Genomic DNA, 23,149 nt, shown 5'->3' on the forward strand with positions numbered 1-23,149 from the left:
TTACAAAGCTAAAATGTATGGGTTAATTGTTCAAATTAAAATTTCAAGAATGAAATTGTTACTTACATTAATGGCTGACCTATGTAAAAACCCTCAATTATTTTTTACAAACAATTAATATTTTTTAGTACTTTTAATAAAGACATTCAGAGTTTAAATCCTTTAACCTCTATCGTATTATCAAAAAAATAGAAAAAAATTGTTATCGTTGTTTGATCATCTTGACTCATTACCATTCTTAATTAAGATTAAATCTTGGCCCTAAAACTACGAAGTTCTAAGGACTATTCTTTCTACTGCATGCACTCAAGTGGTTCTCCAACTATTTTGTTTTTGGTCTATAAATAAACAACACAATTCATGGAGGCCATGATATGGGTCATTATATGCGAATATCATGGAATTTAATAGTACATTCGAAATTTTCTATTATTATTTTGTCGTAAGATTGGTTTCATTCCAGTTTCCTACAGTAGTCATGTACTGAGATTATTGTCTGCTAGTATAGAAACTTTGTGCAAGACTGATGGAATTTAAAATTTATATCCATAACATGATATATATTTAAATTTATTAGGTTTATTATGATCTATTCAAGGAAAATTAATAACAATGAAAGAAGCACATAGTTGGAGATGATAAACAATATGGTCGAATTGAGAACACGTGCATAATTAGGATGAATATGCCTTTTCTTCTTTAAAAAAAGGATGAATATGGTTTTCAGGCTTTTTATTTTTTATGAGAGCTTTTCAGGCTTTTATCATTAGTATTTGCCCTTGATGGAGTCATTATGTTGGTTCTATATGGCTCTAGCTAACTAGCTACTTAATTTGTAAACTTAATTGATTCTCAAAAAAATAAAAAATAAAAAATAAAAAATAAAAAATAAAAAATTGTAAACTTAATTGTGTTCTTTTACTTCACTTAACTAACTTGACTAATACGGTTTATTGGTTCTCAAAAAAAGAAAAGAAAAAAAAATACTAATAAATTTTTTTTGAGCAACTAATAAAGTTTTCTATTATCAAATAAGCAAGTTGAAATCAAATATTGTCTATATAAAAAATAAATCTATTAATGTCTTGATTTGATTATAAAGAATAATAATTATGGAGATTATAAGTTCTTATTGTACTTATGATTTTTTTAATATAATGAAGTGATGTCCTAACATTTGGCTAGATTATTCTACTCTATGTCCATAAGATATCTCAAAAATCCTATAGATTGATTTTATGGTGGATTAAATATAAAATTTTCAAATCTACATCATGTCTTAAACTAATGAATCCACCTTTCGAGTTCCAGTGGAAGTATCATACTTATAAAGGTTAAGCACAAGTATTGATGTATAATCATTAATCCACCCTTCTATAATATATACTACCTTCATCCCAATTTGTTGATCTATTTAGAAAATTCAACTTTTTAAAGAGCATCATTTAATATGTTATTTTTTAGTTAAAAATATTCATGTTACCAAAACTACTCATATTAATTTAAACTTTAGTGAAATAATAGTATTGACTTTTTAAATGAAGTAAAGTGCAAATTAGAAATTCTACTTGATGGTGTAAAAAATCGTTAGTGAGTCGAACGATCCTCACGTGCTCTTTATGGAACCTGCAAAACAGAGAAGACCTTACAGAGAGTACCAGTGTGGTACCGACCAAATACCCTCCGAAAGTTAAGTTAGAGAGAGAATTTCTACAATTCTAGAGTACCAAATCTGGGGAATCATGCGTACCTTAATTTATGAGGGCTTTGGGGGTTTTTATAGTAGTGTAGAGCTGACTTCTTGGCAGAGAAAGTATTTCCTTGTATAAAAGATTCTTATTAATATTTGTATTTTATGAGATCATTTCCTTGTAGGGATTCCTCTGATTATGGTTAGACGTATAATGCAAGATATTTCCATACTAGGATTTTTGGAGACCACTCATGCCACGTAGGCACCACATGGCTTTAACAAACCGTCTCCTTTGGATCCGTCTACTTTAAGGAGTCCATCCATCGCCTTGCCTCTCCATCTAGGTCATGAGCCCGTCTACTAGTTCTTTGGTTGGTAGAGTATCTAGGCCGTCTCTTTTGATAACTCCGTCGCTTATGATTGCCTCCATTAATTGGATCCATCTGTTTTGGGATTTATCCCTATCACTATTTATTGATTTTTCAAAGATAATTACATTTTAGAATATTCTAAAATAAAATAGAAGACTCACAATTTAGGACGATAGAAGTAGTATTATAAGCTGTCACCTTTTTTGAACATTACATGGTCCAATGGATTACACAAACATAGAGAAACACCTGAAGATTAAATAACACCAACCATTATTATGTACACCGTCTTCTCTAGTACACATTCTTTTACAATACTTGAGAGAGAGAGAGAGAGAGAGGTACTAGCAAATCAAACACAGCATGGAGATGGGTTTGGTACAAGTCGAGTAATTAAACTTCACACTTTAACAGATAACTGGCCTTGGTTGGAGGCTTCCATGGTTCTCACATCTTGATCTTTTTGTTCAAGCTCATTTTGAGTGTCACTGATCCCTTTTTCATCTGAATTGGGCTGAGAGCACACATTTGTCTCAGACATGCTCAGGTTTACAATATCAGCTTTGCTTCCAGATAGCTTTTCATCGTCTATAACTGTCTTGTAATTCTTGTAGATCATATAAAGTACCATCTGAAGCACCCCAAAGACGAAACCCAATATGTTTGGAAGCTGTAAAGAAAAGAGACAGAATATTATTAAGGACTTGCCTTGGTGTATTGGATTTTACTTAAAATATTATAGTTTATTTTCAAGATCTCTATCTTATGTGCGTTTTCTCCTTCAAATTATAAAACATTCCTCTAGTCTCTTCTACTTTGGATTTTCTCTCTCTCTCTCCGTTCCCTCTGTAACTCTCTCTTCTAGTTTCTTTTTTTTTTTTTTTCATACCATCAAATCCATTGCTTTCCTTCTCTTGTGGTACTTATCTTCCCTGCTGATCTATGCATCAACACAGTGGGCATTAAATCTGAAAGTTTCAGAGACAGAAACAATGCTTCAAGTTGAAGGAAAAGAAAAGTAACACCAAAATGCAAGCTTCGGCCTAATCCAACAATATTCAACTTGGGTCTTTTGCAAGTCTTTCACAATATTCCTTAAACTAATCCAACAATGACAGAAACCCATATCTCAAATTTGCAACTTTGTACATAAACATGTCACATTTGACATCATAATCAAAAGAAAATTTACATCTAAAAGAGAAATCACAAATTCTACAAAGACTATCTTTTCCAAACTAAAATTTCACAATAAAAAAAAAAATGGGAAAAGGGGTTTTGTAACACATTACAGGGCTGTGACGATGCACTGAACCACCGGCCTCCTTTTGAACCCAATTGGCTTCGGTGCTCTCAGCTCTGTCATGGCCAGGTCCATGACGCATGTTTGGTTTTGGTGGGGTTGAGAAGCAGGGGATAAATGTGGCGGGAAAGATGCGATTATTTGCTTCAATTGAGCACAGAATGGAGGTGGGTGAATCAATGAAAGGGAAAGTTTGAGACTTTTTGAGTGTTTGATGATCTTTGATTATGATTATTATGAACACAAACTCTGTTTTGGTTTGGCTGACATTTTGTATGTGAAAGAGAGAGTCAGTCACAGACTCACAGATACTCAAATAGTAAAAGTTTTGTCTTTGAAAATTTAAAGAGTAAAGTAGAGAGAGTTACAAAGGGAACGGAGAGAGAACGAATATCCAAAGATAAAAAGAGTAAAGTAGAGGAATGTTATATATGTCTTGAAGGATAATTAGGTGGATGATTTCATTGGCTGGCGTAAAAGCCGTGTAAAAGCCGTGTTTTACGCCCGTTTCGGATCAAATTTAATCTCTTTTTTCTTTAACCAAAACAGGCCAATAAAAATAATTTTATTGTCCCCCCGCACTTTAAGAAAAGTATCTTTTGGAATAGTCATTGCTATAAGATTCTTAGGTTTCCAAATTAATTTCATTTTAGAAAAACATTTACAGTATGAGAATTTGATCACAACTCAAATAAGAAGTTGATGAGACATCACTTTCTATTACCTTTTCGATGTGGTAAAATTTTTTGATAAAACAAAGGAATTGTCACAGTTGTTTTGAATCATTGATTGCTTTTATTAACATAGAAAGCAAAACAATTTGTATGTATGTTTTATATACAAATTAAAATACAGAAATATATATATATATAAACACATATACACCACACACGCACAAATATAAAACACTATATCAGCAGCCAACTAGTATTAGTGGATTCGCTCTAAAGTTAGGAGCAAAAGAGGTATAGAGTTTTCTTTTTGCTTAAACTACTTTTGTTAACGGCGGAAAATTTCATTAATATTTTATAGTATTTAGCAGGAATTCAGGAATCCCAGAAAGATGTTTCTCCTGTTAACCCTGTGTGTGTGTGTGTGTGTGTGGGGCTGTGAGGCTGAGATCGAGAACTTACCGCAACATACAAATCCTTCTGTAGTACACCATATAAAAGCCACATGATTGCGCTGAGTGTGAGAAAAAGTGATAAATAAAATGGCATGAACTCTACGCTTTTCGTGCGTATGACCAGCCTCTACAAAAGTAGTAAAATCATGCATGGATAGTTAGTTAAACATAAATAAAAAATATAAGCAATAAATTAAACAATACAACATTTTTTTTTATAACTGTTAATATGACCTAGTGTGATCAGTGTATAATAGAAGTATTGTCGGTGATAAAAAAATATGTTACACCAATTATAACGGGTCATAAAGTTGTATCATTTGTATTGTTCAAATATAAATTAAAGAAGAAAAAGTAGGATTAGGTCTGTACCATGATGCTTAGAGGTGCTGCAAAGACGGACACGGAAAAAGCTACACAAACCCAACCAAGAACTCGGACACGGGTTTCTCCTTGAGCTAAGAAGTGTGAGAGAAGAAGAATCGAGCCAAATCCCCCAAAGTTCATCAGAATAAGAATCCTCAATGTGAAAGTCTATAATCCCAAGTCCAAAATTTTTTGTTAGTGCATTATTTGAGAAATAGGTCACTTCAGCATGAAACGGAAATATATGGTTCTAATTGTAACAAATGTACGTACCAAAAAACAATAACAATAAATACAAAGAGAGAGAGAGAGAGAGAGAGAGAGAGAGTTTTATTAAGTACCCTGGCTTGCTTTGGTGCAAAAACGATGTAAATGGCAATGTAAATGGTTTCCACAACACAACCGACTGTGTTTGCAGTAATAAGAAGGATTTCATCAGATTTAAGTGATGCATAGTATAACCAAAGCATGGCGCTGAATAGTGCAACCACATATGGAACTGACTGAAACCCTTCTGTTGATTTCTTCTTATAAACCCTAATAAAGGTTGGTCTGCAATGGATTTGGAAGATTTTATTATAATTAAGCAAGACTTAGGTACAGTACTTAGGTGCTGTTCTTTCGGTTCTTCTTTTAAAATTCTGTCATGTGGATTTTTTCTCATTGGATGAAAGTGTATTTTTTAATTAAGTAACCACATGGCTGAATCTTAAGAAGGAAACCTAAGTAACAGCACCTAAGATACAGTACCTAAGTTTTGTCCTATTGTAATTAGTACTTCATTACAGTAAAGCTAAAAACTTGTTAAAATAGAAAAAAGAAAAAAAAAAGAAGAGAGCAAGAAACTTACACTGGGGCTAGAAAAACCACGAAGGATATAATGTTACCTGTAAAATTTACATTAAAGAGAGAAATTTAGCTCTTCTAGCTTCTTGCATCAAGAAAATGTAGGCTTTTAAAATATACATGCAATTGTAAGGAATAATTTTAATTATTTAACCATTATTCTAATATAGAATTATGTTATATAATAGAAGTTAGAACTCTCTAAGTTTACGTATATGTTTTCATACTTGAAATATTTTTGCTTTTGTTACTTGAGACCAGGGACGGAACTAGGATTTGTACTTTGGGATGGGGGGGGGGGGGGGGGCAAAGCTTAAAACCAAAATAAAAAAAATGAAAATAAAAACTAACATCTATTTCATATTCAACAAAATATTACATACAAAATAAGTATTTCTTAAACATTTCATATTATAAAACACATCAACAAAGTATAACATACAAAATAAGTGTTTCTTATTTTGTGCATGATTTTTGTTTAGTCTATATTTATTTTTTTATTTTGTTTTTGTAGTTAAAGGGGCATGAATTTTATTTATTTTCTTTTAGGTCAATATCTAAATATTTTAGAGAATGAGAGACGATATATATATATATATATTTAGAGCATTCTCATCAAGAATTCTAAATTTTTTAGCATTTAACACTTCAAAAATCTACTTTATTTATTATACCATCCCACTTTAAGATACATCAAACATCAAAACTTCTATATTTTTTATCATTTCATTTAAATAATATAAACTACTCATTAAAATAATAATAAAACAACTCCACACAAACCACCTGCCAACCCCCTCAGCCAACTTGAGAATGAAAAACTATTTCTTTTTTACAATTCAGGCTACAGTGAGCTTGTATTAATACAAGCTCACTGTAGTAGTATGCCAAAACTTTTACAATTTGAAAGCTTTGATGGAGTTGATTTTTTGGTATTTTGATACTAAAATTTAGCATATATCCCTTTTAGCATCCTTAATGGGAATGCTCTAAAGGGCAAATCTTAAAATTTTTTTTTTTATACCAATTTGTATGCATATATTGGCTTATATGCATATATTAGTTTTTTTTTTTTTTTTTGGGGGGGGGGGGGAAGGGGGGCGCGTGGCCCCCCTCTGCCCTGGTGCAGGTCGGCCCCTGCGTGAGACAGCTTGAAAACGAAAAAGCAGAGGAAGAAGAGAGAGAATATTGATAAAATTTAAGCATAGCTATATACCAAGAATGCCAAACGCAAATACCAAGGGACTGTGAGTGGAAACCATCTCTATCTCTTTGGTTAATTCTTTCTCTTTCTTTGTGTCAAACACAAAATTGAAAACGAGCACGGTTTGAAGGTGAAGCCCTAGCCTTAGCTCTCTTTGACTCCAACTTTGCTATATACCTATAGACAGTTGTTCATATTTATAGAGGTAGTAATCCATGACGTTGCATGAAGAGTAGTGATCAATGAATCATCACTTAGGTGGCCATAGTAGCAAAAAGCCATGCACTCAACAATCAACATGTGCCAACTCAACATGATAAATTAGTTTGCCCCAAGAGGGGTAGCCTAGTTGGTGTGGGATCCTGCAGGCAAGCTTATGGTCCCTTGTTCGAGTTGTGGTGGGTACCATGTGGGGGGGGGTTTTCCTGGCTTGTATTGCGTCTCATCCACTGGCTCTCTTGGGGTGCTAGGGTGAGGTCTGTGGCATCTCGGTCACAGTAGCTATGGCTCAATCCAACATTCTTTAGTGGGGGGTGCCCTTATTAGGTTACGCCTTGGGGGGTAAGTCACATATGGTCGCCCCTGTCCCCCCCCCCCCTCTTTTTATTCAGCAAAAAAAAAAAAAAAGTTTGTACGTACATACCTAAAAACGTTTTTCCTACCCTTAATTAATGCCCTTCTTTTATGTCACTTACATATTCATAATATTTTATAGGGTAGCGATTCATGTTCGCGGGTCGAATTTGTGTCGTGTCGAGTCATGAGTATTCGGTTATATAGGTTGACCCGAGCCCGACCTGTTTAGTAAACGTGTCAGAAATTTTCAACCCAAACATGACTTGTTTATTAAACAGGTTAACCCGACCTGACACATTTAACTCGTTTAATTAACAAGTCATGTAAAGGTCAATATAAATGACCCAATTAATAATCTATTTGATGAATAGGTCATACCAAACCTATATAATTTTTCTCAATTCTCATATATCTAAAATTAAAATACAATTGCAACTATAAATATAGTAATAAACATATAAAAAATCCATTAATTAAGCAATAATATCAAAATAATTAATAATTTTATAAGCTAAACGGATCAGACAGGTTCATATGTTGAACACGAACACGACCCGTTTATTAAATGGATTAGCCATGTCAACCTGAATATGACCCGAATCTGTTTAGCCTCAACCCATGACCTGTTTATAAATAGGTTAGTTATATTGGGTTTGCGGGTTGTGTCAGATTTTGCCACCCCCTAATATTTTATCATTTTTTTCACAATTATTGAAATGGTAAGTTATAATTACATCACGTTTTTATAGACCAAATAATTGATAATTAAATCTAATATCATTTTTCATTAGTTCTATTCCATAGTGAGAAAGATTGTGAAAACTTGTTGTCCCTATACTAATTATTCTCCTCACAAACCATTTAGCAATACTTTCATCATGTACAACTACCAAAAACAAACCCAACATCGCCGCTTAATGACCTATAATTGCACAAATATTTGATACATTGGCAATGTTCAGCTTATGACATGTCACATGTGTACGTAACATGAGGTAGTCATGCACTATTGCAAAAATAACCTTATTTTTTTTTTCTAGTTAAGCTTGTTTATTTGGCTGATATATTATCAATGTTATTGCGCTCTGTCTCATATAGCTTTTGACTCGCGTGAACAGGGGATTCAAAGTCTTGTTCTTGTTGTTCCAAGTGGATCCAGTCGATGCAGTGACAATTATGTGTATATATCTACCTGTTTCGTTAAGAATATTGGCAAACCCTATCCCACTCAATTGTTTTTTTAATTCTTTTTTTGATGGAATGTAGAAAAATTGTAATAGAAAAAGTGAGAAATATTCTATTGAGTTTGCGAATGCATTTCGTTAATTATTAATTAGTAAGTACAGATGAAGGTGTGAACTTTGAATTGGTAGGTGGAAGGGTTAAAATTTAAATAAATTCTAAATAAATACACTTATGATTCGAAATAATTAAGATTAGCCAAGCCGATCCTAAATCATTAGTATAATTATAATGCATTAAATTTAACAATAGATAATGTGAGATATGTTCATCACAATATCTTAGAAGATTGACAATGATCTCTGCACCTGTCTTATATGCATAAGTTTGGAGATTCACGATGGTATTAGCACTTAAAAGGCATTTTGATTAACTTTTAGTGAGTCCAATTAATTGGCCAAGTTTAACTAATTTGCCACTTAACCCATATTTATGTTTTGATTTAAATGCATTATGATTAATTATTAATGAGTCCGATTGACCAAATTTAACTTTGCTACGTATTTAACCTATGTTTAGGTTGTGGTAACCATAAAATAACGAAACTTTTCATTATGATTAATTATTAATGAGCCTAATATAGACCAAACTTAACTTTGCTACTTAACTTATGTTTAGGTTGTGGTAAGTGGTAACTACAGTAACGAAACTATTCATATAGTATAATAATTTTAGGTTGTGGCAACTACAAAAAGGAAACTTTTCATTTATAATTGATCAACTAGTTCAGATTTGTGGAGGCTAGAGGCTCAACGTTTTGTACCTCACCTTTCTAAGTTCTTCGCCAAATTGAATTTGAAAACTCTGTATCAACAACTAAATGTACGTGGCCTAGTTTGCAAATCAATGCAGCTTCATAATGCTAATTCGATTGCATATGGTAGGTGTGAATGATTAACGAGAACAGTCGTATGAGGATCCTATCTTTTTCTTGGTGGTGTATGACCTGATGATTTAAAGTTATTGTCCCTAATTAATAATCTTTTGAGATTGATACGCAACTATCTCTACATTTTGATGTTCACAATGCTGCCTCACCTAGATACGCCAAGGGGGATCAGTACTTTATTGGGAAGAAAAATCGTAGAAAATCATGTGATAGTTAAACAATAAGCATTTGTGGCATGGAATAAAAAAATACCATTGTTATTAGGACATGCAGCTAGCTAGGATTGGTCGATGTAAAAGTGATATTCTCCGGATCATAACTTATATATTCTACACAACTTGTAAAAATATTTTGTGTCTCTAACTAAGACCAAAGAAAGTGTTAAAGGTATATTAGCCCATTAGTATAGGTTCAAGCCTAATTCTATTTTGTGTGCAAGCCAAGTAACACAGGATTTGTATTAGACTAAACCCTAGACTAATAGACTTCTAGTACAAGTAGGAGACTTGACTTGTACACAAAGTAGAATTAGGCTTGGGCCTATACTAATGGGCTAATATATCTTTAACAGAAAGAAAGAATAATGCACCAAAATGCAGATGCTACACCAAAACATTGGTGGTTGTTTCTTTTTACTTTTTTTAATCAAGAAATTTATTGATGAGAACAAGCTGAAACCCAACAACAAACAAATAAGGCTCCTAGAAAGGCATGTGATGCCCCAATATGATTGATTGTGTGATATGTGTGGGTGTGTGATGAGTCCCATATAAGGTATTTACTAGGTTGAACTGGGTTTTATTAATAACTGCAAGGAGTTTCAATTGCGACTATTTCTTTTGAGGTATAGCGCAGATGTGGCTAGCATTTTTCCTTAGGTCGTTACAAAGTTGATCACAACCAACATTGGTGATTGTTTCTTGTAGAAAGTGAATACAAAAGATCCAGAAATATCGAATAATAAAACAATTCATATATATATATATATATATAACGAATGCCCTAAAGGCATCTATTAATAAATTATTTTAAAAAAGATTTACGTGAAAATGAAAAAAAAAAACCAATCTTTTGATAACCTTTTCATTTTTTCATAATTTTTTTTTTCAATGGATGATAATAGATACACTAAGAGAGCGTATGGATTGTGTCTGCGTTTTCATTTATTTTTTTACTATTTTTAGTTTTCAATTTTCAGTAAAATAAGCGGTATTTAAATTCATACTAAGAGCACCCATTAACAGAACTCATATTTATATATACATCGACATTTTGTTCTCATAATAAAATTAGAAGTTTCCAGCATGTATGAATTATGAGCCTTGTCATTCCAGAAAGATGGCTTGCATGCGTGATGAATTATTGCGAAACTTGTACCTACTGGGGTTCCAAGTTATCTTAAAAGGAGTGGGTTGCAAAATTTATTATGTGATTAAGGACAAAAAAACTAGTAAGGCCAGGTAGAGATTCTAGAGAAATTGCACCGAAATTAATAGAGGATTTTTGACAATTGGAAGACTGTACATACACAACTTTTTCCAGAAATTGACCCCTTAGCTTATAGCTATACACCACTCTCAGTTGTGATAAGCGATGACCCTTGTGTCAAATTATCAATTGCGAATTTCGGACAAGATAGGATGAGCGAAAAAAAGAAAAAAAGAAGGTTGGACAAGAGTAAAAGATGAATTATCCCGAAATATTGGTCTTTTATGTTCACTTTGTAATCTAGATTACCGATTAAAGTTTGACAAGACAGATTTTGGAATTAAATTTTCTCTTTTTCTTTTTTTTGATAGGGAAATTTGCTCTTTTTCAAACAATTAAGAATGAATGATGTCACATGAAACTAATCATGATCATTAGCTTTTTTATTTTTGTAGTCTTTCACGTTCATTTCGTAATCTGTATCAAAATATCAATTGCGAATTTCAGACAAGATAGGATCAGCCAAAAAAAAAAGGTTGGACATGTGTAAAAGATTTGTAAATAATTTTCTCTTTTCAAAACAATTAATGATGTACAAGTGACATGAAGCTGATCATGATCATTAGCTTTTCCATTTTTGCTGTCTTTCACGTTTAAAGTTGGATAAGGCAGATTATCACATATGTTTATTAATTTTCTCTTTCCCGAGCAATAAATGATGTAAAACTTCCCATCAAAAAAATTTTAAAAAAATATAAAAAAATAAAAATGATGTAAGACTTCACATAATGAAGCTAATCATGACCATTAGCTTTTCTATTTATGTTGTCTTTTATGTTCACTTTGTAATCTAGATTACCAATTAAAGTTTGACAAGACAGATATTATCCCAAGCGTTTTGAAATTAAATTTTCTCTTTTTCAAACAATTAATAATGTAAGATGACTGGTCAAAAAAATGATGTAAGATGTCACATGAAGCTAATCATGATCGTTAGCTTTTCTATTTTGGTAGTCTTTCACGTTCACACTGTAATCTGTATTACGAAAGCTGGACAAGATAGATTATTCCAAACATTTGGAATTAATTTTCTCCTCAAAATTGCCAAATGCATTGTATCTAAATTGGCATCTCTCTATATACAAAGTGTTTGAGGGTTTAGGAAAGAAATGATTCGAACTGCGGAGTTAATAGCATGTTATAATTATCTTTAAAAAAAAATTTTCTCCTAAAAAAATTAAAGATTATGACTTGACATGAAGCTAATCATGATCGTTATCTATTCTTTTTTTTTTTCTTTTTTCTTTTTGTATCTATTCTATTTTTGTTATTATTTTTATAAACAGATAGTACGAAGTATGAGATTTAATAAATTTGTTAAAAATATATACTAAGATGTGCTAGTTGAATTACAAAACTTTTAGCTTATTCTTGTTATTTTTATGGTAAATTACGTCTTCTTTGTTAATTTTGTCATATTAGGTTAGTCTGATTAGTTTAGAGATGTGGTAGGACTTAGGTTTTGAATTTTTTAAAGATAATTTTTTTTTTTTTTTGCATATTGATTTTCTCTAATTTTTTATAGATTAGGAGTTTTTTTTTTTTAAATATTTATAATTTTCTGGATGAAATGTAAAAACATTTTAAAACTAAATTTCCTAATGAGAGAGAGAGAGAGAGAGAGAGAGAGAGAGAGAGAGAGAGAGAGAGAGAGGTTATGGGTTTCGCCAGTATTATTGTTTTCACCGGTGACTGAGCTTATGGGTTTTGCTAGTGACTAGGATTTGGTGAGAGAGAAGGGAATAAATAACAGCATTTAGCCATTTAGGGACCAAGTTAGTTAGTTTTGAAATGTCTTGAACTTGATTAACATTAACTTAAACCTCAGCGATAGTTAATATATTTTAAGAATTTGATGATTTGCATTTAGTTTAGCTATATAGGTCTTTTGTTTTGTATTAATTAACAATTTATATGTTGAATTAATTTAGATTTGTCAAACAACAATGGTGAATGGACTCTAGTCTAATATTGTATGAGAAATGCTTAAGCTGGTTAACGAAAGTTATGAGCAATAATTAAGGAGCTCACATCAACTTAGAGGACGGGTAATACTAATTTACAGTCGTTTCATTATAAGAATCAACATCCTGATCATTTTGAATAAACTAAATAAAAAAAAATATCAAACTAAAGGTAGTCCACTAAGGAAGGAGGCCTGCAATTTCGTGGTCTGAATTAAGTTCTTGTTCATAGGTTGGCTCCGAGCTAGAAAGCTTTTTTCCACTGTTTAGGTCTGATCGAAATTTTGGCAAGGGTGTTATCTTTTAGCTACTTTGTTTTTTTTTTTAATCTATATATAGTCGCATTCGCAATAGTGAAATTTGAACTTTTTGATTCTTTTTATAAAGAGAGCAAATAATGACTAAGTCGGCAGTCTTTGCTTTCTCAAAAAAAAAAAAAAAAAAAGTCGGCAGTCTTTGACGTGTTATATATCTTTTAAATTCTTATTTTCAATAGGAAAACTTGGCATTCTTTGTCTTACAACCTTTACTCTTTTTTTTTTTAATGATACGCTTTTGAGTTTAAAAACAATATATTGTATTTACATTTTGTGGTTCTTGCAATTTTTTTAAGAAACTGAAGCAAAGTGCAATATGTTAACACACTTTCACACTTATATATTGAATATTCTGCTGTATGTACAACTAATAGTAGAAATTTTTTTTGATGTTTTCAATAAATACATTTAGAATTCAAATTCACTATAAGTACTGAAGATGGTAAGATATAGATCCTGACGGGCCTGACGGGAATACCTGACGGGCCTACCTGACAGGCCTACCTGACGGGCATACCTTAACGGCCTGACGGACCTACCTTAATGGGCCCGACGGATCGGGACTGGTGGGCCTGTGCAAAAATTATCCCACTCGCTTTGAAGGCCCATCGCTGACAGACACAGTAAGGGCCCATGATCCAAAATCTCTATCGCCTAGAAAAGCCCTATGATCCGAAAATGGAAATCCTTGCTCACCACGCTCAGAGGAATTTGTATGAGAGTCCCACATGGAAAAGATTTGGAAACCAAGGAGAAAAGTCAACCATTTATCACTATAAAAGACCTAATACCCTGGGAGATCAAGGTACGCTTTAATTGACCCCCTCTAAAGCTCTAAGTAAAACAGAAGAATTCTAACTTGACCGTCGGAGAGTGTTTGGCCGGCACCACACCGGTGCTCTCTGAAAGACTTCTTTCGATTGCTTCTGTTGTGCAGGTTCGCGTCGAGTCGCGAGTATGGTGTGACCCATTGGTGACAATTTTCGACGTCATCAGTTGGCGCCGTCTGTGGGAAAGGCGTAGCACATTATCGCTTCCTAGACAAAAGAGTTACATGGTACTCACACGCTCGATGGCAACCACTAACGACGCTCAGGAAGAGGAAGCCCCTACGACTGCCCTTGAGAGACAGGCCAGGACGCTCGCCGCAGCCGTGGAGCGCCTTACCAAACGAAATCACGACCTAGAAGAACAGCTGAACCAAAAGAGTGCGGCGGTCAATAACCAAGGAGCAGATCAAGAAGGGACCAGTGCTGAAAGGAGAAATCATGACGGACCACAGGAGAGTAACGCCCCGAGCAGGCCAGTGCGACGGGACACTAGCGTCCCTTCAGTGACGAATACGGCTCCACAACCCATCATCGCGGAGATGCAGGCGATGAAGGAACAGATGGAAGTGCTGATGAACGCTTTCAAGGGGCGAGTGTCCAGTGATCTTGACGACCTTGTCAACCGGACTGACTCGCCATTTACGGCAACCGTCAATTCATTCCCCCTGCCGAGTAAGTTCCGCATGCCAAGTATGGATAGTTATGACGGAATCAAGGACCCTCTCGATCACCTAGAGACCTTCAAGACCCTGATGCACCTTCAGGGAGTGGCAGATGCAATTATGTGCAGGGCATTCCCTACAACCCTAAAGGGCGCAGCAAGGATTTGGTTCAGCCGGCTAGCACCAAACTCCATCGGCACCTTCAAGGAGCTGAGCGCTCAATTCACTACGCACTTCATCGGAGGACATCGGTATAAGAAATCCACGGCTTGTTTAATGAATATCAAGCAGAGAGAGGAGGAGACGTTACGGGCCTACATATCACGCTTCAATAAAGAAGCGCTCTCGATCGACGAAGCCGACGACAAGATATTGGTGGCAGCGTTCACGAACGGGCTGAAGGGGGGTAAGTTTTTGTTCTCCCTATACAAAAACGACCCAAAGACTATGTCAGAGGTGCTTTACAGGGCCACCAAGTATATGAACGCTGAAGACGCACTATTAGCCCGAGAAGATAGACCCAAGAAAAGAGACAGACAAGAGGATCCCCGATAGGACCAGGGGCGGAAGAAAGGAAGGATGGGAGATCGGAGGGAGGAGAGACGTCCAAAACCCATGGGCGCAAGGTTCACAAGTTTCACCTCGTTGACCGCTCCGATAGACCAAGTCCTAATGCAGATTAAGGACGAAGGATCCCTGATGTTTCCGGGAAAGCTGAAGAGTGATCCCAACAAAAGGTCCAGAGACAAATATTGCCGCTTCCACCGTGACCATGGTCACGACATGGCCGATTGCTACGACTTGAAGCAACAAATCGAAGCCCTTATCTGATAAGGGAAGCTGAAGAAGTTCGTCAGCAAGGAGAGGACGGATCAACCCCCACAAGAACAACACCCCCGTCGAGAAAACGAGCGACCAAGGCCCCCATTAGGGGACATAAGGATGATAATCGGAGGAACGGCTGCGGCCGGATCGTCAAAAAAGGCTCGCAAAACATACCTTCGGATGGTACAGAATGTCCAGTTGGCGGGTACGGTGCCAAAGATGGCAAGAAGGGAAGGCCCCATTATCGGGTTCTCGGAAGAGGATGCAAGGCGCCTACACCATCCACACGACGATGCCCTCGTCGTCAGCTTGCGGGCAGGCGACTACAATATGCACCGAGTGCTGGTCGACAACGGTAGTTCGGCCGATATCTTGTACTATCCGGCGTTCCAGCAAATGAGGATTGACAGGGAGCAGCTAATACCGACAAACGCCCCGCTCGTTGGTTTCGGAGGGAGCAGGATATTCCCTTTGGACGCGGTCACGTTATCGGTGACGGTAGGAGATTACCCCCAACAAATCACCAAGGACGTAACATTCTTGGTGGTCGATTGCTCGTCCGCCTACAATGCTATTATTGGACGACCCACGCTCAACTTGTGGAAGGCGGCAACATCAACTTACCACCTAATGATCAAGTTCCCAACGGAGTATGGGGTAGGAGAGCTACGCTAAAGTCAAATTGCCGCACGAGAATGCTACGTAGCTATGATGGAGGTGGAAGACCAAATCCAGGCCTTGAACATAGAAGAACACCGAACGACGGCAGAACCTACAGAAAAGCTAGAGGAGATAACTCTCGACAGTTCCAATCCAGACCGAACAACCAAGATCGGAACGCTTGCCAAACCCGCAATCCATCAAGAGCTCGTAGCTTTCTTGAGGAGCAATAAGGATGTGTTCGCCTGGAGCCGTGACGATATGCCGGGAATCGATCCCTCGGTCATGGTACATAAGTTGAATGTGTTGCCCTCGTTTCCACCCGTCCGACAAAAGAAGAGAGTATTCGCCCCGGAACGAGACCAAGCAATAGCGGAAGAGGTCCGCAAACTCCAAGAGGCAAGCTTCATCAGGGAAGTCTACTATCCCGATTGGCTGGCGAATGTGGTAATGGTGAAGAAAGCGAGCGGCAAATGGCGGATGTGCGTGGACTTCACCGATCTTAACAAAGCATGCCCCAAAGATAGCTATCCCCTTCCAAGGGTCGACGTCCTCGTAGACTCGACGGCTCAACACCAATTGCTAAGCTTCATGGACGCTTTCTCGGGTTATAACCAGATCCGCATGCACGAGGCCGATCAGGAGAAGACTTCGTTTGTAACCAGTCAAGGACTCTTCTGTTACAAAGTAATGCCATTCGGCCTGAAGAATGCGGGAGCAACATACCAAAGACTAATGAACAAGATGTTCGCACAGCAAATCGGGAGGAATGTATAAGTCTATGTCGACGACATGCTGGTGAAGAGCCGGAAGGAGGAAGACCACTTGGAAGATCTCAAGGAAACATTCGGCACGCTTCGATCCTACAACATGAAACTCAATCCGGGAAAGTGCGCATTCGGCGTAACGGCAGGTAAATTCCTAGGATTCATGGTATCTCAAAGGGGGATTGAGGCTAACCCAGACAAAATCCGAGCAATAATGGAGATGGCCCCCCCGCGAAATGTGAAGGAGATACAAAGCCTTAACGGCAAGATAGCGGCATTAAATAGATTCGTGTCGAGAGCCACGGACAAGTGTTTGCCGTTCTTTCGCACATTAAAGAAGTCTTTCGAGTGGACGGACGAGTGTCAGCGGGCATTCGAGGAATTAAAAGCATACTTATCGTCACCACCCCTATTGAGTCCTTCGCAACCTGGTGAAGAACTTTTTCTCTACTTGGCTGTCTCCTCTGTTGCAGTAAGCGCGGCCTTAATTAGAGAAGAGGATAATGCACAAAAGCCCGTATACTACGCCAGCCGAGCGCTCCGCGGTGCCGAAGAAAGATACCAGCCTATGGAGAAACTCGCTTTTGCATTGGTCACGGCGGCTCGCAAGCTCAAGCCCTACTTTCAAGCCCATACCGTAAACGTAATGACCGACAAGCCCTTGCGAAGGGCACTGAGTAACCTTGAAGCCGCAGGACGACTGACGCTGTGGGCAATAAAATTGAGTGAGTTTGATATCAAGTACCGTCCACGTGTGGCCATTAAAGGACAAGCTGTAGCCGACTTCATAGCGGAGTTTACGCGTGACGAGGACAAGGGGGCAGAAGAATCCCCCCAGTGGAGCATATATACCGACGGATCATCCAATCGGCGAGCAGGAGGGGCCGGCATAGTATTGCTGTCACCTGAAGGAGACAAAATTGAATGTATGGTCCGTCTCGACTTCCCCACTACCAACAATGAAGCGGAATACGAAGCAGTGGCGGCAGGACTTGACCTAGCCAAAGCCGCTGGAGCTGAAAGTGTGGTCGTTTACTGCGATTCTCAAGTCGTGACCAATCAAGTAAACGGAGATTATGAATGCAAGGGGGAAAGGTTGAGGAGATATCTTGATCAAGTAAGGGCGAGAGTCGACGGATTAAAAACAATGATCGTCCAAATCCCCAGGGGAGAAAATGAGCTCGCCGATCGGCTAGCCAAAACCGCTTCAGCAGAACATGTGGTGACACCGGGTAATGTACTTTCTTTTGTTCAACTTTTTCCACTAATAGACCCCGACAACATGCAGGAGATACGCTCCGAAAGAAACTGGACTACATAGATAACTTCATACTTGAAGGACGGGTTACTGCCAGAAGAAAAGGAGGCAGCAAGAAAGCTAAATGTCCAAGCGGCGAGGTTCGTCTTAATAAAAGACGTTCTTTACAAGAGAGGTTTCTCCCGTCCTTATCTAAGATGCCTGGGGGCTGAAGAAGCAGACTACGTCATGAGGGAAGTACACGAAGGGATATGCAGGAACCATTCTAGATCGCGGTCGTTAGTGCACAAACTGGTACGAGCTGGGTATTACTGGCCAACCATGCAGAAGGATGCCGAGTCCTACGTTAAAAGCTGCGACAAATGCCAGAGGTTCAGCAATTTTATCGGACAGCCAGCTGAAGAGCTAACCCCTATAACGGCTCCATGGCCGTTCGCTCAGTGGGGACTAGACATCATGGGACCTTTCCCAATGGCGATAAGGCAGCTAAAGTTCTTGGTAGTGGGTATTGACTACTTCACAAAATGGGTAGAAGCGGAAGCCTTGGCCACCATTACAGAAAAGAACATTAGAAGTTTTGTCTGGCGGAGCATCGTATGTAGGTTTGGTATTCCTAGAGTTCTTGTCTCAGATAACGGGAGGCAGTTCGACAACGGCCACTTCCGGGATTTCTGCACACAGCTAGGAATAAAAAACCACTACTCATCACCCGCCCATCCTCAGGCTAACGGCCAGGTTGAAGTCACGAACCGATCCCTGTTAAAGATTATCAAGACTCGGCTCGAGGGGGCAAAGGGCATATGGCCCGAAGAATTGCCAAGCATACTGTGGGCATACAGGACAACGGCGAGGACTCCGACAGGAGAGACACCATTTCGACTGACATACGGGAGCGAGGCGGTCATCCCAGCAGAAGTTGGGCTCACAAGTTACAGGGTTCACAACCATGACGAGAGCAGGAATGACGAATCCATGAGACTACAGTTGGACCTGATAGACGAGGTTAGGTCGGCGGCGGAGCAAAGGATCGCTAGATACCAGGATCGTATGTCCAGACATTACAACTCCCGGGTCCGACACAGAAACTTCCAAGTAGGAGACCTCGTACTCCGGAAGGTCATGGGTGCAACTAGAGACTCTACACAGGGAAAACTCGGCCCCAACTGGGAAGGACCTTATAGAGTTACGTCATGGAAAAGGAAAGGAACATACCACCTGGAGACGACAGATGGAGAGAAGCTACCGCATCCATGGAATGCTGAGCATTTGAGGAAATACTACCAGTAATAGAAACACGGTGAACAACAACCAATTTTCTTTTGGTTTAAGCTTTTTATAAGTTTTTCTTTTAACTGTTTTTCTTTTGCTACAATCTTGTCGTGCCTTTTTTAAGCCCAAGGGGGCAGGCACTTTTCCTTTACGCATTTCTATAATCAGATGCAATTTTGATCTTCTACTTGGATGTATGTCATTACAATTGCCCACAAAGTTAACGGAAACAAAATAAAGTCCACAAGATGGACGGATACAATATGAAGTCCACAAGATGGACGGATACAATATGAAGTCCACAAGATGGACGGATCATCCTACAGGGATGATAACCTTAAGTCCACAAGATGGACAGACACAAAATAAAGTCCACAAGATGGACGGATACAATATGAAGTCCACAAGATGGACGGATCATCCTACATGGATGATAACCTTAAGTCCACAAGATGGACGGACACAAAATAAAGTCCACAAGATGGACGGATACAATACAAAGTCCACAAGATGAACGGATCATCCTACAAGGACGATCACTTTAAGTCAACAAGATGGACGGATCATCCTACAGGGATGATAACCTTAAGTCCACAAGATGGACGGATACAAAATAAAGTCCACAAGATGGACGGATACAATATAAAGTCCACAAGATGGACGGATACAATATGAAGTCCACAAGATGGACGGATCATCCTACATGGACGATCACTTTAAGTCCACAAGATGGACGGATCATCCTACAGGGATGATAACCTTAAGTCCACAAGATGGACGGATCATCCTGCATGGACGATCACTTTAAGTCCACAAGGTGGACGGACTATCCTAAAGGGTGATAACTTAGTCCATAAGATGGACGGATACAAAATAAAGTCCACAAGATGGACGGATCATCCTAAAGGGATGATAACATCCTACATGGATGATAACTTAAAGTTCACAAGATGGACGGATCATCCTAAAGGGATGATAACATCCTACATGGATGATAACTTAGAGTCCACAGGATGGACGGATGCGAAATGAAATCCGCAAGGTGGACGGATCATCCCAGGAAGATGACCACTTAAGGTTCTCAAGTTGGACGGATCATCCACGACGGATATAAAATAAAGCAAACAAGACGGACTGATCATTTTACACAATAAAATAGTATCCACAAGGTGGACGGAACATTCCACAGGTTTCCAAAGAATAAATTTTTAAGATCAAAAACATACCTATACATGAACGGATATAAATAGGTCAAGCAATGGCAAAATTCAAAACATATAAAATGAAGTGCACGGATTCATTTAACAAAATAGGCCATTAAAAGGCAATGTTTACATATCATCAACAACGGATGAGAATTGTTCCAAAAAGTAAAAAAAAAAAAAAAAAATATATATATATATATATAAATAAATATCCCTCTACTGAGCCTTGTCCGCATTATCGACGGGCTGAGGAACCGTCTCCGTGTCGGGCTCAGCTTGATCAACTTTCACTGGAGCAGACGACCCGTCACCAACGGCATCGTCAACATCAAAGAGGTCGTCCGTATCCTCTGAGGCAACAGGCACGACGGATGACTGAACCGGGTCTTCAACTTTGAACTTGGAAGCGTCCACGTCTGGATAAGCTTGCTTGACTTGACGGAGGGCATCCATGAAGCCCTGATGGAAAGAATCGCCCAGCTCAGTGATTAGGGCGTCGGAGTCACGGTATTCACGAACCGCCACGTCCTTAGCCTGACGGACTTCATTTTTCAGCTCTGCTATCTCTTTGTCCTTGCTTTCTAGAGCCTTCTTTGCCTCCTCCGTCACCTGTTCAAGGCTCTTCCTTGCCTTCTCCGAAAGCTCAAGTTTCTTCTCTATCTTGGGTTTCCAGTTTCGCAACTGGAGGAGTTCTTCCTCCGTCTGCTCCGCCTTGACCCGTACACGATCCAACGCCGTCTCATGGCTGAGGCACCGTCCCATCAGCCCCTTCATCATGACCATTGCCTAAAAAATAACAACATAGTTATAAAACGAACTTTGGCAGATGATTTAAGTTGTATTTGAATAGTAGACGGACTATCTTACCTGTGTAATTGCAAACAGGCCCGTCTCACCCATGGCCTCCGTCGAGTGATTGCCTAAATCTTCATAATCTTCCGCCGAAATGATGGAGGAAATCTGTTCTAAGGCATGCTTAGAATCCTCTCGAAGAAGGACGGGCGGCTTCTCGTCATCCTTCGACGGGCCCTTCATCAGGCCCTTGCCAACCCCGTGCTTGGTTGGAGTGACCGTCTTCGGAGGCTCCGCCATGAGTCCCACGACGGGATCTAAAGACACTTTCGCCTTCTTGGCCTGACGATCCGCTTTGGGCTGAGTTTTCCGCTTCACAGACGGATTGCTTGGGCCCGTCGCAGGGGGAGCGTCGTCAGCAGTCTTCTTTGCAGCCTTTGCCCGGATCATGGCTCTTCTCTTAGCGTCGTCCATCTCTGAAACATTGACGGGGGAGTTAATTAACAAAAAATAAGATACATAATTTTTTCAAGTAAAGGGTGACGAACTTACGCCTCCTTATCTGTGCTTCGTACTTGACGGCTGCCGCTGTAGGTTCCGGTCCGTCGCAATACCAGTGAATGGTATTTAGTGTTACCAGCTTCGCCCAAGTCCTTTCCTCCGGCTTGGTCTTTGAGAGAATTTTATCAAGGAAAGCAAATTCCTTAAGGTCAATTTGGGGTCGTCGTCTAACTACAAAAGAAGAAAGAGGACGGTTAGATTATATTCAAAAAACTTAGTAATGTTAAAGTTTGAAGGATAGTCCATACTAGACGGGTCCAATATGCCCCAAGTAGTGTCGACGGGCATGAAATCGGTTTCCCCCGGACGATCCATCCACCCGTCGCCTTCTAGGAAGAAGAACCGACTCTTCCAATCCCTATTTGAGTCCGGCGTGTCATAGATGACTTTCAGCAACGGACTCCTGGGGACGAAGCTATATATTCCCCTGGATTTGTCAATTTCGTCCGGACGGTAGTAGTGGAAAAACTCCCTAACCGTTAGCCTTTTTTCTCCGTTGGACATGGCACCGTACAAGACCTCCATCGCTATAAAAACCCTCCAAGCATTAGGGGAAATCTGGTTCACGGATAACCCCAGTTGACGGAGGAGCAAATGGTGAAGCGAACTCAATGGGAATCTAAGTCCGGCCTTCAACATTTGCTCATATACCCCGACTCCCTCTACCCCGTCATAGTAACACTTCTCCGATTTGTAGGGTAGACGGATCGTAACATTTTCTGGAATCTGATAATGATCCCTAAATGTCTTAAAGTGCTTTTCTTTGATAACAGACGTGAAGAAATTCACCGTCCACTCCGGTAGCATGACGAACTTCCTGAGCCCATCAGCACCAATGACGGATCTGACAATTTGATCCTCACCAACACCAGGTCCCTCGTCTGGATCAACCACCTCCAGATCCTCATATGTTGAGGACGAGGAGGAGGTGGACG

General features: G+C 38.6%; 2 protein-coding genes across 4 annotated transcripts; both read right to left on the bottom strand.

Moving 5' to 3' along the window:
- Positions 1-2,227: 2,227 nt before the first annotated feature.
- Positions 2,228-7,067, bottom strand: LOC126702995 (bidirectional sugar transporter SWEET14-like). 3 transcript variants are annotated; one of them, XR_007647905.1, is made up of 7 exons: positions 6,922-7,062; positions 5,710-5,746; positions 5,201-5,411; positions 4,866-5,027; positions 4,501-4,620; positions 2,954-3,032; positions 2,607-2,734 (listed from the first exon to the last, which is right to left on the bottom strand). XR_007647905.1 is itself a non-coding variant. In XM_050401879.1 (6 exons), the coding sequence occupies exons 1-6, from the start codon at positions 6,965-6,967 to the stop codon at positions 2,465-2,467; spliced, it is 846 nt and encodes a 281-aa protein (XP_050257836.1). In that variant the 5' UTR covers positions 6,968-7,067; the 3' UTR covers positions 2,228-2,464. The 3 variants fall into 3 exon arrangements, 2 of the variants coding, with proteins under 2 accessions (XP_050257836.1, XP_050257835.1); XM_050401879.1 differs by lacking the exon at positions 2,954-3,032 and having other exon boundaries at positions 2,228-2,734; positions 6,922-7,067; XM_050401878.1 differs by lacking the exon at positions 2,607-2,734 and having other exon boundaries at positions 2,949-3,032.
- Positions 7,068-21,077: 14,010 nt separating this feature from the next.
- Positions 21,078-22,332, bottom strand: LOC126703489 (uncharacterized). The gene is made up of 3 exons (XM_050402449.1): positions 22,206-22,332; positions 21,729-22,129; positions 21,078-21,647 (listed from the first exon to the last, which is right to left on the bottom strand). The coding sequence occupies exons 2-3, from the start codon at positions 22,125-22,127 to the stop codon at positions 21,078-21,080; spliced, it is 969 nt and encodes a 322-aa protein (XP_050258406.1). The 5' UTR covers positions 22,128-22,129; positions 22,206-22,332.
- Between the last annotated feature and the right edge of the window lie 817 nt (positions 22,333-23,149).

Source organism: Quercus robur, chromosome 10 (genome assembly GCF_932294415.1).
Source record: "Quercus robur chromosome 10, dhQueRobu3.1, whole genome shotgun sequence".
In the NCBI taxonomy this organism is placed as follows: Eukaryota; Viridiplantae; Streptophyta; class Magnoliopsida; order Fagales; family Fagaceae; genus Quercus; species Quercus robur.